This window comes from Camelus bactrianus, chromosome 21, assembly GCF_048773025.1.
Source record: "Camelus bactrianus isolate YW-2024 breed Bactrian camel chromosome 21, ASM4877302v1, whole genome shotgun sequence".
Classification (NCBI taxonomy): Eukaryota; Metazoa; Chordata; class Mammalia; order Artiodactyla; family Camelidae; genus Camelus; species Camelus bactrianus.
This window is the reverse complement of record NC_133559.1, coordinates 21146897-21163778: the sequence shown is the minus strand read 5'-3', so window position 1 is coordinate 21163778 and position 16882 is coordinate 21146897. Positions and strand designations below refer to the sequence as shown.

At 34.6% G+C, this 16882-nt stretch overlaps 1 protein-coding gene across 3 annotated transcripts in view; it reads left to right on the top strand.

Annotated features, from left to right (window-relative positions):
• RC3H1 (ring finger and CCCH-type domains 1) overlaps positions 1-15759 on the top strand; it is a 68786-nt gene extending 53027 nt beyond the window's left edge. For all 3 annotated transcript variants that reach the window (XM_074349818.1, XM_074349817.1, XM_010954881.3), the window contains exons 14-20: positions 1176-1328; positions 3485-3698; positions 4173-4263; positions 4387-4519; positions 6563-6706; positions 7627-7742; positions 8778-15759. In XM_074349818.1, the coding sequence (XP_074205919.1) occupies positions 1176-1328; positions 3485-3698; positions 4173-4263; positions 4387-4519; positions 6563-6706; positions 7627-7742; positions 8778-8928 (1002 nt within the window). In that variant the 3' untranslated portion in view covers positions 8929-15759. The remainder of the gene's footprint in view (positions 1-1175; positions 1329-3484; positions 3699-4172; positions 4264-4386; positions 4520-6562; positions 6707-7626; positions 7743-8777) is intronic.
• The last annotated feature ends 1123 nt before the right edge of the window (positions 15760-16882 follow it).

Here is a 16882-nt window from a genome sequence, read left to right as displayed (position 1 = left end):
TGCATAATTCATTGTGGTTGGGGGAAAAAGCACTCTTGTTAGTAGATCATGTTTAAAAGCTAGCTGTTCTATGTGAAATTTGGTAAGTGGAGGGGAAATAAAAAAAGGAGACAGAATTGTTTTTTAAAGTATGATCAAAAAAAGGAAAGAGGGAAAAAAAAGAAAACAAAAAAAAGGAAAGAGGTTATAAACAGTAGAAACAGGAGTTGCAGTTGAAAATGAGTAGTACTTGTGACAGCAGACCCCCCTGCCAGTGCAGAAGACCAGTGGTGATGACTCAGAAAATAGAGGAGGTTTTTAATATAGGGGAAAGCATGAGCCACTTAAATGTACCAACAACCCCCTAGAGTATTAGTATGTTGGTATATATATCTGTGATAAAGTGAAAGCAATTTAATATTGTTCAGCACACTCTATACTGGTATAGCCTCAGTCAGATCACCCACGTTGTCTTGTAAGGACTTGAACTTATGAGATAGTCTATATATAAACACACTTTGTAAACTGTAAAACATTACAAAAATGTAAATGTTGCAATTTTAGTAAAAATACATTAGACTTAGAATACCTATTTTGTTATTACATAATTTCAGAACTCACCCTGAGAAAAGAAAATCAGGCCATCTTATCCTTTTCACTTCATTGAATCAACCTAAGGATCAGAATTCAAGATATGAATTATTGCTATTAAAAGATTCCAATAAAAAAGCTGTTATATCATCATGTACTATATGGAACATTTTAAATTACATTTTAAGAGTTTTTAATACCCTTGTTTACCTAGAATGTTATTGAAAAATACATTAAGGAGGATCTAGCAAAACTAGAACGTGATACATGTATTTGCCTGGGTGTTAATTTCATCTGATGAGACAGAGGATGAGCAGACCTCAAAAATCCTAATTTGATTGCTTGAAAGATATTCAGATGCTTCTTTATGACCCTCTGCTAATGAAATATAAAGGCTGGACATCATTTTTCATTTGTTTTCTATCTTTCATAGTCTACAAAAATCTTCTATTGTGACACAAATCAAATAACTATCATTATGTTGCCTCAGCATGATGTTCTAAGAAAGAAACCCCTGCCCTGTATGTTGTTATTCATAGACCCATTTCCTTTTTTTTTTTTTTTTTTTTTTTTTTTCTTTTCTCTCCCCCCACCCCAATCTATAGTTTTTGGATGAAGACTTCAAGGTATCTGGGAAATACAAAGGAAATGATTATAGCCAGTACTCACCCTGGTCATGTGACACCATCGGCTCCTACATTGGAACCAAAGATGCAAAACCCAAAGATGTTGCGGCAGCAGGGAGTGTGGAAATGATGGTACGTGTCATAACTAATACAAATCAAGATCAATCAAATAAATGAATACAAATCAAAGATAAACCCCAGTTATAGACACAGATAACAGCTTTGCCTAAGTTTCAGGCCATATTCTATACTATGTGATTGAATTATATTTAAGCTATGTTTTTTTGTTTCAGGTGTAAATAAAAATCTTTTCATACTTGTCTAGACAAGAGTATTTGTTATATTTCTATGCAGCCAGCGATTAACCCAACAGCTGTTTGGAATTGAAATTATTTTGCATAATTAATTAAGATCTTGGTTTTTTTAAAACAAAAAATAATGTAATAACCAGTGTATCTAATACCCAAGCTTAAAATGTGTCACTTTTATCTTAGTTGCTTCTTTATCTTTTAAAGAAATAAAACTTTACATAAGTAGTTAAATCCTCCTGTGTATACCTCCCTAATCTCATTTTCTCCCTCCCTCCTTCCCTGGAGGTAACCTCTATCCTGAATTGAGAGTTTATCAATTTATAGATAATTTTATACTACTTCTAAACAATTTTGTTTTGCATGTTCATAGACCTTATATATATGATACACTTCAACTTGCATTTTCATGCAGCATTGTTTTTGAGATGTATCCAAATTTATACCTATAGTTCAAGTTCATTCATTTTAACTTCTTTTATCAGATAATATTGTATGATAATTGTTATCATGCAATAAATATGTATAATTGTTTATTCATTTTCCTGTTGATGAACATTTAGGCTGTTTTTAATCTTTTACTATTTTTGAGTATGTCTCTTTGTGTGTATGCATGAAAGTTATGCTTAGAGGTTTAGTATTGGTAGGTTAAAGGTATGCCTTGACTATTATTCTTAAGCTATTTGCCCTTAATAAATCTAACAGAGGTTCCCTAGGTTATTATATAGGTTTTCATAGACAAAGATTTGTCCAGCTGTTTAAGAGAAGACCAATTCTTGGTAATAGAAAAGGAAGACTTAGATGACAATACCACTATAAATGAGTGAAGTCATATCTGTAGCATAAATATGATTAGATGCCAGCCAATTAAAAAAAAGTAAAGAGACAGAAAGAAAGGGATATAGAAGAGGAAAAAGCAAAAATGAACCTTTTGTTTTTCTATGGTAGGATTAGGGAAGCATCGTTTTTAGTCCATAGAAAACAGCCTCTCTGAGAACAGGAATGAGATGAGGAGGTGGAAATAGAAACCCTTGCTTTGTACTTCGCTTTCAGAAAGGGTTATTATAATAAAGTAACATAAACATTAGCAAAATAGAACTCATTTCCTTAAATCAATGAAGAATTAAAATGTTTGCCAACCTAACCTAGATGTAATTGAACATTTCCCAAATGGATGAAAGTCTAGCCCAGTGTTTTTCAAAATTAATGTGCATATACATTACCTAAGGATCTGTTAAAAATGCAGGTTCTAATTCAGTAAAGCTGGGATGAGACATGAAGGTCTGCATTTCTAATGAGTTCTCAAATGATGCAGAGATGCTGCTGGTCCTCGAACTATCCTTTTGAGTGGCAAGGGTCTAGCAATTAGATTTCCATCTATCCTAATACTTAATTGTTTCTGACTGGAATCCTTTTGAAAAGGCTACGTTGGCGCTTATATTTTTAAACTGTTTTTCCAACTGTTGAGTTTTGAAAATTAATTGTGTAGAACATGATGAGTCTTTTTTTTAGAGAAATAAATTAGAATAATGTAGAGGAGGGAGGGTATAGCTCAGTGGTAGAGTGCCGGCTTAGCATGCACAAGTCCTGGTTTCAAGTCCCAGTACTGTTAAATAAATAAACAAACATAATTACCTCCCCCCCAAAATAAATAAAAATAGAATAACACAATATAAACACAGGAGTACATTACATGTAAGGGTAAATATCTCTTATGAAATTATGTATGTGTGTGTACATATGTACATATATTTGAATGTATATATGTATTGGGTCATGATGTAAAATATAATTCTTATTGTAGGTTTAAAAAGGTCAGAGGTTTCAAAAGCAATGTTCTATATGACAGCTAAAAGCAACTAATGATTTTAGTCTTATCAATAAGAATGTTATACTCTATTTTAACCTTATTACAGAGTGAGAGGAAATTATGTTGGAGATTTAAGTGTGGGGTGGATTTTTCATTTTACTTTTTATCAGAATGTGGAGAGTAAAGGAATGAGAGACCAGCGATTGGACCTTCAGAGAAGAGCAGCAGAAACCAGTGATGATGATCTCATCCCGTTTGGAGACCGACCAACAGTATCTCGGTTTGGTGCCATCTCTCGAACTTCCAAAACAATATATCAGGGTGCAGGCCCAATGCAGGCTATGGCACCTCAGGGAGCTCCCACAAAATCTATTAACATTTCAGGTGAGAGTCTCAGAGGTAAGCTGATGTAGAGGGTTCATATTCTTGACTCCCAGCACCACCTGCTCCCCGTCTACCATCAGTGCTTTTCATAATCTTCCAAGGCAGTAGTCTTCAAACTTCTGTGGTATTATCCCTGTAGAAAGTTAATTATAACCCAGGGAATTCTGGGGGTACAAACTAAAATTAAATGTCTGTAATATGAAGATAACCTATGCATTTTTTGGTTTCATTGCTTTTGTTGAAATAGTACATCTCATTTAAAAAGAAAACTCAAGCAAAAGGAAAAATTACAAAGGCTAATGTTTTAGTGAGGAAAAAACAAACATTGATACCCTATTACCATTTTGGTAGACATCTTTCAGGATAGCTGTGTGTATAATATGCCTGTGCCTTTTAGATCATGGCTACCTTAAAAGAAGAATCAAATCTATGAATTACATCAGACCACTGTAAATTACTCTCACTGTCTTGCAGATTATAGTCCATATGGAACCCACGGTGGCTGGGGAAGTTCTCCATATTCACCTCATCAAAACATACCTTCTCAGGGACACTTCAGTGAGAGGTATGAGTAATTCTTTTTACTTTTACAGACTTTTAAAATTATTGAACGTTTTTGTTTTTCTGGTCAATAATATTTAAAAAAAAATTTTTTTAAATTTATCACACACTTTCTTTCTCATGAAAGGGAGAGATTATCTATGTCAGAAGTGGCCAGTCATGGAAAACCCCTTCCATCTGCTGAGAGGGAACAGCTACGACTAGAATTGCAGCAACTAAACCATCAAATCAGCCAGCAGACCCAGCTACGTGGACTAGAGGTACAAGCCTAGAGATACTTTTTCATTCCAGTTTTTGAGAAGTTCTCAAAGAGGTTTTAAAAGGAGGAAGTTTTGAGGTAAATGAACATAGAATTTAATGTTCTATTTCTTAAGAGGTAGTATAGATGTCCATTTTTCAAAGAATTTAAGTACTTTGAAGTCTGGGACAATATGAAAGAATTTCTATTACCTGAGAATAGAAAACATAGTACATTTTGTATGTTTTATATATTAATATAAAAGGAATTTTATTTTCAAATCAAAGCTTCTCTAAAATATTATATAAAATACATAAAAGGCATTTATATTTCCTGATGACACATTTATGTTGAGGGTTTTTTTTTTGTAATCAATAAATGCTTTTAGATTGAGATTTGTTTTTAATTTCTTATATTTTCTTCAATTTTTAAAACTTTCTCACTTTGTTTCATCCTCAGCATCTTTAGAAAGTAGAAGCTTAGAACTTTGACCTTAAAAAAAAAGCCTCTGTATAATAATAGCATCTTTCGTTAATGCAGTTCTTTCAGTTTATAAATTACTATCACTTATCTTACTTGACTCTTTCATGTCCCTGATAGATTAGATAGGTGGTATTGTCCCCGCTTTTTTTAGTTGAAGGCTATGAGTTTCACAGAGGTTGAAACATGAACCCAAGTCTTCATACTCCAAATTCAGTGTTCTTTCCACCGTGCCACCTCATACCTAAGAGAAACAAAATATTAGAAAACAAAGAATTCTTAAAATCCTTTTTAAGTGCCACATAAGGAAGACTAGGTTTTTTTTTAATATTATCCTTTATATATTCTTTGAATATGGAAAATGAAAGACATTCTAGTGATAAATACATTGCTTCATTCTGGAGAAAAAGATACTTTTAGAACATTAGTCTTTATCTTTCTACCAGGATCTTTAATAGTAAATAAGGCATTACTTGGAAATAAATTTGTAACTGATTCTGTCTTAGCCTTTCTTATTAAGAAGACCAATAGGAGGGACTTTATTGTTGTTTTGTTTTGTTTTTTCAGTTTTTCTTTTCTTTTTTGGAGGGGTAGGTAATTAGGTTTTTATTTATTTATCTTTTTTTTTTTAACAGAGGTACTGGGGATTGAACCCAGGACCTTGTGCATGCTAAGCGTGCATTCTACTACTGAGCTATACCCTCCCCCACCCATTTGTTTCTTTGTTTTTTGAACATGTGTTTGGCTTGTGCTCTTATATAAGCAGTAAGGTTTAGAAGTTAAAACCTATGTAGTTATGTTTGTCTCCTTTTTCCATTGCTTTATTTAAATTGGTCCAAAACTTCTTGCTGATTCCTATTATTTAAAAAAAAAAAAAGGAATGCTATGTTTATTATGTTCATGTTTAGTTCACTAATTTGTTAAAGATTTGGACCTTTTACTCCATAAAGCATTGTTCCTTATCCTGTTTCATGGCTTTTTGTCTTAGTTGAAATTTCTAGATTCATTTTCTGTCCCAAAAGAACATCAGCATGTGGGGAGGGGAATAGTTCGGTTGTAGAGCACATGCTTAGCATACATGAGGTCCTGGGTTCAGTCCCCTGCACCTCCATTAAAAAATAAAGAAATTAATTTAAGAAAAAAGAGAATATCAGCATCATTTGGAAGTATGACATATATTTAATTCACCATGGTTAAAAATTGCCATTACCGAGGTTTCATTGAAATAAATTGTAGAATTTATTTCTGAGAAAATTCAATTTAAAAAGAGGGGAAAGGAAGCACATTTATAGTTGACTTCTCTTTCAAATAAGAAAATAAAAAGAGCAACTTATACCAAAGATTATATTACTGTTTAAGAAGTTTAAATCTTCTATCTTTTCCTTTGTTTATTCCACTGGTATTCAAAGAAAGAAACAGTACCTTATAGTTGCATCATTTTCCTTGCCAGTATCTGAGTGATAAGCTACTTGAGGCTGTGGTCTGGAATTGGACCTGGTCCTTCTGTGCATGGTGTGAAATGTGTTGAGCTGTGTGCGTGCTTGGCTTTATGCACTAGGCTGTTAGTAACAGGCTGCTGTTGCAGAGGGAGGCGAACACCCTGGCAGGCCAGTCACAGCCCCCACCCCCACCTCCAAAATGGCCTGGAATGATCTCAAGTGAGCAGCTGAGCTTGGAACTGCACCAGGTGGAAAGGGAAATTGGGAAGAGAACCCGGGAGCTGAGTATGGTAAGTGTTACGGTGGGAAAAGAGAGGGAAGGTGAAAGGAAAGCCTCTGTGTAGTTGTGTCAGAACTTGTGGCTCTAGACTTCTAGAATCATCTCGAGCTATGGATTCATCACCCCAAGGCACTGCAGTGAATGATTAATACTTAGAATACGTGTCTTGAAGATGGGCCGCCTCCTTATTTTATCACTCCTCATTCCCTTTTTGGTTTGAGTGTGTTCTTTGTCTTAGTTTTCTGCATTACAAAAAACTTTCAGGGAAAACAAGGCAGTTATCTGGAAGTTACTAAATTTCTGTTAAACACACTGATTAAGGAAGCAAAGGGGATGGTGTTTTTTGCAACATTATCATGTTATTCAAAGACGTATTACCAAATAACATTCTAGGTTTCATATCCATATTGAAGATGTATTTTTTTGACATGAGTAAGATGCTATCTAGAAATTCCTTCCTGTGGAATTGTGTCCATAGATGTGCTTAGGGTTTGTTTGATAGTGCATGAACATTCATATAAGTAATTTGAATCCTAGGGGATTAAACCATTCCCTCAGGTTGCATGGTAATTGATTTTTTTGTTGCATAATTTTCAAATTCTTTTTAAGCTAATAAATGGGGTATTTTGTTGTTCTGTTGTCAGTAAGTATATTATAGATACTTATTATGTTTTGACTTGCTTTTTCTGATCATCAGCTTTTCTGTGAGATCATCTTTTCCCATGTTAACTCTAGGCATTTTCCCCGTTGTTATCAGTACTCCATTATGTTTTTGTGTGTGTGTGTCTTTTAGTCTGCCTGTTTCTTTGGTCATTTTGCAAAATTAAAAATGATTTCTGGTTCATCATTTTGTATTATATATATCTGGTCTCTTTTCCATTAGCATCATTAAATAGAAGATAATTGAATTTATTTCCTTGTCTTTCAAAGGAGAACCAGTGTTCTCTGGACATGAAAAGCAAATTGAATACAAGTAAGCAAGCAGAAAATGGACAACCAGAACCACAAAATAAGGTTCCAGCTGAGGACCTTACATTGACATTCAGGTAAAGAACAGGACCTTTTCATAATCTTATCCAGTCATTACAGAAGTACTCTCATAAATACAATTTAATTTTTAAAATATCATTATTCTATATACACTGAGGAAAGAATATTTTTGCATAAATTTAGGAGTTAATGAAACTTATTTTAGACCAGACACAAGATTGAATTATCTGTTAATACTAAGAAAATGCCTAACAAATAAAATTTCCTGCTTCCATTTCCTTCTTCCCCTTGTTTTTTAATTGACTTAAAACCAGTGTTAACATATTGATGTATACCCTTCTGGTCTTTTTAAAGTATATAGGCATTTAATCTCTTTCACCCACTTACCCAGCACCCTTTCCCCCTGGTTTTTAATTTGGTCTATCCCGTGTCATCCATATTCTTCTGTGGGTATGGAAGAATACATATCGGCTATCGTGAACAACCCTGCAGTAAGGAGTATTATAGCTAATTCTTTGTTTGCAAATCTTGCAGATCTCTAAGTGTTTTGCAGCTTAGAGTGTGTTGAGGCTTTTGATGCATGTCCTGAGTTGCCCTCCTGATGATATGTAACAATTTCTAATGTCCTGTTGCTTTCAGGCTTAGGTTTTGGCTGTTTAAATCCATGCATAGTCATGAGTTCAAAATAATTTCTTACACTAGTAAACCTGCTAAAACATGAGGGTCAGCACTTTTTCTCAAAAGCCAGATAGTAAATATTTAAAATTACGAGCCTTATCGTCTCTGTTGAAACTCTCCATTCTGCCATTGTAATGAGAAGGCAGCCATAGACAATATGTGAACATATGGGCAGGCGCTAGTAAAGTTCTGGTAAAACTTTATTTACAAAAACAGGCAGCTAGCTGGCCTTAGTTCGCTAGCCCCTATGCTAAAGCATGGATATAGAGCTGTAAATTAAAGTTTGAAAGCCGTTCATGTATTTTCCATACTGCTAAAAGAAAGTCCCTGTTGGTTTTATTCTAGTAAATAATCATTTTTATCTCTCTCCTTTATAAAATTTCAATTCCTTTTTTTTTTTTTAATGTTAACAGTGATGTGCCGAATGGATCAGCCTTGACACAAGAGAATATCAGCCTCCTATCAAACAAGACCAGCTCTCTGAACCTATCAGAGGACCCTGAGGGAGGAGGGGACAATAATGACTCCCAGAGATCAGGAGTTACACCCAGTTCTGCTCCCTAAAATGAGGAGTCCTACTTTTATCTTCTGCTCCTAACCAATCTGTGGGGCATAGGAGTAGGAGAATGGATAACTTCTAAACTTTTTCTCTGAGAATGGTCAGAGAAATCCAGAAGTACCGGAGGCAATGTGCACAAACACCACTACTAAAAACAAACCCTGCACATAGTTCACATTAATGCATTTTTTAATTTAAAAAAAAGAAAAAGAAAAAGAAAATTAGCAGTATCTGCAAGCAATTCAGATTAAATTTGTTTTTGTTCTGTGAATGAACTTTATTTTAATAACTTTGGACGCCTTGGATCCAGGGCTTTAAAAAAAAAAGAAGATATTATATATACACTCTGTTTGATTAATTGTATGATCTTAATGAAGTAGGTTTTTCTCGTATTTTGGTATTATTACATACCCAGTGTATAATTCCTTACACTCAGTCTTTTCCAGCTCTCATAACCCCATAAATCTACATACACAAAAAGCACCGGCCTTTCTAAGAATTCTGTGGTGCTTGAGAAACAGACAGTTATAGACTAGTTATTAGAAAATGTGCAGCAAACCATGCTGTTATTCGGAAACCATAATTTGCTTTCTCTTTCTGGGTCACACTAGCTTCATGTGTAGGTAGGTTTTCCATGTGGCATTAAAACTTTTTGTTGTTCAGGAGGGCTTTATTCCTTGGTTTTGTTTTTATTTCAGCTTTTCAGAGAGGTAATTGCCAATTAATTTTTGAAGTCCTCCTTTCCATATTATGGACTCTTTTCATTCTCTTAATGTAATCAGAAAGATGAGTCAATTTTTAGGTTGCTTGATTAGATTTAAATGGAGACTGTTTTAAGGATGAACTGTGATGTATTAACACTGAAAATACATGCTTGGTTTATTACCTATGTTGAGCTGATGGTTGGAAATCTAGAGCTGTGCTTCTCCAAGCTGAACTTTTGCTGAAATCGTAGACTGTTATAAAAACCAGGACAATCAACCATGTTTTAAAACTGCAACACTTGATTTGAACTTAAGATGAGCAGAGCCAGATTTTTTCAATGAATGTTTTTGTTTTACTCTCAGAAACCAAAAGTATAAAATCCCTATATACTGGAGCCCTTGGCTTTCAAAGAGATTTGGCAAATAAGAACTGCTTGGATCTTGTGGGTAGTTTATGAATTGATGACTTGTTGCTGTTCAGAATCATTAGCACAAGTAGGTAGTAAGTACCTAGAAGTCCCTTTCTGTAGACTTGGCTTTACAGTATTGAAAAGGTTCTTCATGAAGATGTTGAAAAGAGTAAGGAGGGATTTTTATTATTTAGTTCTGCTGCACATATTCTGATGCCACATGTCTATACTGAACTAAGACCCTATAAAACATGTTTAATGGGGATTCTTTGATACAGTCACCTCCCTATCCCTGTTTGCCTGATTTTTAAAAAAATTTCACTTTCTGGATTATACTACTAAAACAGAAAGCACTGGTTATGTAATAAGTTACTGCATTGCTTTGGTTGGGTAAAAGCAAGAGTTTGTATTTTTCTTGTTTCTTGTTTTCTTAACCCTTGACTCCTGCTGAGGTCATAACAACCTCAGTCTAAGCTCTGTATCCATCATACTGTTAAATGAAACAAATGGGGGTGGGTGGGGGGAGGGTAACATAGTCCTGCCGTTGCCTACCAGTAGGAGAGTCCAAACAGAACACTCTTTTGAGTAGCAATTATTTAATTTGCCCAGTCAAGGCACCGTGTTTATATACTATTTCACATTGAATTTGATTATGCCCTACAGACCTGGCTGGTCAAGGATTTGATATACACATATTGGCTTGGGATTCGAGCTTTCTTTTTTATTTAAATAAAAATTTATATATATTATATATATACATATATACATAGCTATATCTGTATATATATTGGGTATGTTTTATGGATTTTTTCGCATGAGCGCAGCTGTTGCGATAAAATGACTGATTGGGAGGTAGAAGCACTGAATGAAGATGAGGCATTTTGTCAGTTATATCCATATTTTCTTTTTTGTTTTTTTTAAATACATTTTTTTGCCTTTTTTTTTTTTTTTTTTTTTTTGCTTTAAAACCCTCTTACATTTACTCTTTAAATGCTTCTTGGATTTTTTGGGAGAAGGAGAGAAATTTAACGTCTGGCAGAGTCCCAAGATTTTTCATTTCTCTCTGTAACTATAAAAGGCAATAATACTCTTGGCCTCTAATCTTCTGTAGGCAGATTTGGGCAAATTATTTCTCCTTTGGACATGTTAGCTAATTCTTAAATTTTAGAAGCAGTTGGTTCAATTTGGAACTCAAAATGATTCTGTTATTGAAAAGGAATTTATGGGTATTGATTTTGTTGAAGCTTGGAATAAAAGTAAAATTCCATTTGGGGTATCTGTTGAAACCCCTAATAACTCAACTTCTGTAATTCTTATTTATTTCCTTCAGATACACTGATTCTTGCTTTCACCGTTTTGATTTTGTAAGCTAGGCAGGAACAGGGATTAACTTACATAGTGTTACTGTTCTGAATACAACCAGAGAAGCCACTGTTTTGAACTGATTTAAAATAGTCCCTGTCATGTTAGGTATTTTCATAGAGTGGGGATGGTGGGGGTGGGATCTCTTAAATTGTAGCCTTAATTCTAGCTGTACCTCTCTAAGTAGGGCCCCACACTCTGGAGGAAATCTGGTTGGGTTGAAAGGCAGAAGAAAGGTATATTCTCCCATTGTGCCTTTAACTTAACCTATTTTAAATTGGTTTCCCCGACTTACCTCATGAAAATTCTTACAACTTCCTAGTACTCACAAGCAGTTTTAGGAATTCAGTAAAACCTCCAAATTTGGCAGGTTTTTTCTTTGTTTTCTTCCTTTTCTGTGTGATATACCTTGTGATATCATAAGCTTGTAAGTGTAAATGGCCTGTTTGGGCAAAACTGCTTCACTCCTTAACTGCTTTTTTGTGAAAAATCTGTGAAAGACATTGATTTTTCTGGCTTTTAAAATTTTTCCTTTAGAGACAGTCAAAAGATGAAATCAGTCAGATAGGAAATAGTTTTTATGTTTTGTTTGTTTTTTTTTTTTTTTACTTATTCAAATATTAATTTCTCCTGAAGATGACTGCTTTTCACTGAATTCAAAAGCAAGACTCAGCATCTCCGATGAACATGAACAGTTCTGAGAGGGTTTAAGGTAGGAGAAATAAGAGTTGTGTTCACTCTTGTTTGAGTAGCAAAACCAGAATTTTATTGCACCTAGGAATTTTAAGGAATTTTAAAGTACTTTTGACTTTTTCTTTCCTCATCGTTCTCTGGAAAAGTGTAGAACTGAGAATAAAATATCTAGATTCAGTTTTCTGACTTAAATGTATTTCTTTTGCCTTACTTATAAATATTGTCGTAAGTTCAATAGATAATTTGCAGAGGCTGTGGATAATTTACAGAGGCTAAAGTGACCAAAGATCCATTCCTTGCTACTTTCCTAATCAAAAGGAAAATCACTTACAAGTTTCTAGTAATACTCAGATAATAAGACACTATCTCAAATGCCAGCTACAAAATATTCAACTACTCAGAAATGTATAAAAATTTATTTGGTACAGTGTTCATGTGGTTGATTACCTTCTCCCATTTTATTTCCCTTCCCTTCTAGTCTTTCCCATGTATTTATTTATTTTTGCCTAAAAGAAAAAATTGGTATGACTCTTAATTTGCTACCTTGAATATGTTTCTCCATCAGACTTTCCATAGATCTTCAGGGTTGGAGCTGAAAGTTCTTTTTATTTTTTCTGGCCCTTTTCTATCTTGCAAGTTGCCCTTGATTTACCCACTGCCCTCCCCAATCTGCAACAGTGACAGTTTGCTGCCTCAAAACAGAGCATTCAAATGAATTCGCTTAGCCAATAACTTCTGTGAAGTTGCCTTTTCTAATGGTGTTATTACTCAGTGATGCACAAATGTGGTATTTGCCCTACTGGTAGGCAAACCAAGGTCTGGTTAGGAACGGTAACCTGCTGTTTTCTTTAAAGGAGAGCCAAAGACTTGTGCTTTACTCTGTTTTGGTTTGAGAGGAAATAGTAGCCATTTTGATTGTGAAACCTTTTAGTATCTGTGAGTTGATTGTACTGTGTGCAAGTAGATTTATCTAAAGTTAACTGTTGAAGTTAACTGGCCTTACAAAATGTAAGAGTAATGAAAATTCATCAGTTTCTCTAAACCAGTGAATGTCATCTTTTACGATATTGTGTATAAGCAGTCCCTCCTACCTTTTGCTGAGATTCTCTTGTCATGATAGCATCCTTTGTTTTTGTTATTTAACTTCTGCCTATAGGAAAATCTACTGTCACTATGGTCAAGTCATGGGACTGAGTAAAAGAATTCATCAGCATGTGATTGGTGAGAAATAATTAAGTCAGTATATGTTGGATTATATTCAGATTCAGAGAAAAATTGACTCATTTTCACTAAGGAGTACTCAGTTGCTATTGCCTGTAAACAAATGGTGACGGATGCATCTTTTTCGACTTTCCTTTTGCTCATTTTAAAGAATATAGAAAATCTGTCTGTAAAAAGCATCTGTAATGATTTATATTTCTCATTAAAAGGAAAGACCCAGTGACTTTTTAGGGGAAATTAATAACCTGCCTGGAAATTTAACTTCAGTGTTTACTTAGATTTTTACCTTAAAAGAGTCCAATTGTGTTTATTTTTTATTGGTGATATACAGTTACAATGTTTGCAAGGTGATCTCCTCCCTGAAAAAAACCTACCTATCCTTTTAGATAAAAATTAGAGCTACTAAACGAAAGCAGATTTCACTTTCCACTTTAGGGGTTAGACAGCAAGCAGTCTCTGCTGTCTCCAGCTACCTGACTGCCCATTTTGCTGGTCCACTCTCATAACTCTCTACCTTGGGCAACTCTGATTTTTATATTTATTTGTTGCTTCAGCTCAACTTTACAAAATTTTCCTGCTGAAATTACTTATTGGGAGTTCTAAATGGATTGCAGTTAGTATTTTTAAAAAATTCTTATTTCAACTATTCTGAGCCACTTGAAAAAGGTACTGTTAATTGTAGTAAATGCCAACTAAAGATTTGGTCCTTAAGATTCCATTTCTTTGACTGTTAGAGATGTTGTAACATATTATATTCTAATTCGTAAGTAATACTAGCTATGACGTTAATGAAAAATGAAAAATAGGAAACTACCACCACCAAGAGGAAGTAACACCGCTAAGTAATAAATGTGTTCCCAGGGGGTGGACCTTCAACCATGCACTGAACAAGCAGGTAAAGAGCCCTTTGAAATCCTATTGTGGCAAAGGAGCTTTATCTCACCACTGGAATCCTTATTTTCAGGGCCTCTGAATTTTCAGCGAAACACTGAATTTTCCCTAAACTTTATTCCCAAGCGGAACATCCCTAGAGTAACAACCTTTATTTTCACACACACACACACAAATAAAGCACGTTATTGTGAAAAAGAGAGAGAACTTAAAATACGCTTCAAGACAATATTGTGTCCAAAAATGTGTAGTTGGAAAAGTAAAATCCTGTGGAGCTTGTTAGCCTAATGTATGTTATATACCAGATAAGGTGACTTACTTTCTTATATTCAGGTCTCACATTTCTAGCTGGGGTTTTTTGTGTGTGTGATTTTTTTGTTTTTTGTTTGTTTGTTTTTGTTTTTAATTTAATCTCTAGACAGAGCTCACAAGTCTTTGGCATCCATTCTAGGTTGTACACTCAGAGTCGTCTTATAACTGGAAACTGTCAGGTGGCCCCCTACCCCAACCCCAGCTGGTGTACGAAAGGGTCAAGAAAAGAATGGAAACAAACCATTGGGTGGATAATTGGTAGCCCTTTTTTTTTTTTTTTTCTGGACTGATTTTTAAAAATCACCATTTATTAGCATAATCTCTCTCCACTGATTGGCTGCCATTCTCACAATAATACATCTGAACCACCCTGTAAACTGTCCCGCTGATTTCAAGGCATTTTCAGCTTTTGCTTATCATTTTTACGTCCTCTGTTCAACTAAAACGTTCTGAGAGCTGCTTTTTCCAGGTATATTGCCTAGATCTCCTTTACATTCCCCCCCCCCCCCCCGTTTCATCCTTTCTCTTCTTTCCACTTTCTGGGAATGAAAAGAAAAAGGGCTTTTTTTTTTTTTTAATTGTATTCATTGATCCATTGGCCCCATTATCTTAACTTTATGATCAGTCTATAACTTGCGGGAACAAGAGAAATGGATAGAGTGAATTCAGATAATGAACAAAACCTTTCACCCACTTAAACATTTTCCAGTTGTGAGATTCCTCTTCTTGTGTGTGGTCTCTTCCCCACGTTACTCCTCTTACCCTTTTCCCCTGACGATGGTCAATTTGGTCTTTAGGCTCATACCAGTCTCCCGGAGACATTCTGCAGTCATTATCACCTTTTTGGGTGGATTTTATTTTGTTTTATTTTGTGGGGTTTTTTGTTTTTTGTTTAGTAACTTTTTAACATTGATGCATATTTGCTTGGAATAGAGCTTGTGTAATTTACCAATCGTATTGATTGTATGATTGTGCCCTGCAGAGGTATATTTAACAAGACAAAAATAATCTAGGTTAATAAAGGAGCCCATGAGATTTGAGTCAGAGGTTATAAGTAACTTCATGAAATCACTTATAGTTTTAATAGTGAGAATTTGTATCTTCTGTTCTTATAAATTAGTGCTAGACAAAATACCATTTTTAACAGTTTTCTTGCATTCCTACTTTTCTCCTTGCCTTAGCTCCCTCTTCTTTATCGCCTGCCTCTCCCCACCTATTCAGAAATTAAAATATTGAACCTTAACGGGACAACTGCTTTTTAAATTGCTGAAGTTTGTGAAATTTTACTTTTTCCAAGTGTTTCCAACTTTTCTTTAAAAAGTGAAGACAGATAATGGGTTGGAATTTCACAAGCTGTGTATAATTCCTTTGCACCAGGCAAACTGTGAGATCTTATTTGAAGACTGTCTTTTGAGAGTTCTTTTGGAATAGGAAAAAAAAAAAAGAATCCTGTTTGATACAGACCATTTTCCTCTCTTTTTAAAATCTGTTTATATTTCCAGTTTTTAAACAGCTTTTTGAAAAGTGAGGTGGAAAAAAATAATAGTAGGAAGATGTTTAGTGCAGAAAAACTCTGGGTCAGAATAAGCACACATTCTGCTTGTTGCAGGGTGTTGAGAGGAGGAGGCCCATCTTTTTCAATTTTGTATTATCTGTGTGCATGTTGTTTATATCAAAGATGCCACACTTTGTTAAAATGCTATTCCTTTCTTGATTATCTTGGAAACTGACTCAGCCTCATGTTGCTCCTAGTTAGTGTTTAAGGCTCCCATGAGTTGCAGATAAAAGGACTATTTTAACAAGTAGAAGGAGGTGATTCACCTTTTGGTTTGTAAATATATGGAAGTGTCTACAAGGTCTTTATCTGCTTTCTGTCAGCATTTATATTAAATGATAAATTAATGAGGAGAAACTCGCAGTCTTTTTTGTAAATGAGTCTGTGCCATCTTATTCTATCCTTGGGATTGTTTTTTTACGCCTTTTTTTTTTTTTTTATGAACTTGTGTCTGTTTACTTTTTAGGTGAGAAATAGGGAAGTAGGTAATGTGCATAAGCAAACACATTACTTAGAGTAGCCAGTTTTATACATAGAGCAGAAATTAGCCTGACCTTACACACACTGCAGTTCAGAGTCCATTTCTTATATAGTGATTGAACGTTAGGAGTGAAGACAGCATCCAAAGTTCTGGTTTTTATGGATTTTCTTAAAATCAGGAACTTTTTATGCTTAGTAAGCAACACAGCCTTGCTCTGGGTACCTCCCTGACACAAATATTTTTTGTCTTTCCATTCTTACTCATTTTTCCTAATTATCTTGAAATAAATCCCCAGCCATTAGTCATTCCTTGCAATTACAAGGTTTTTCT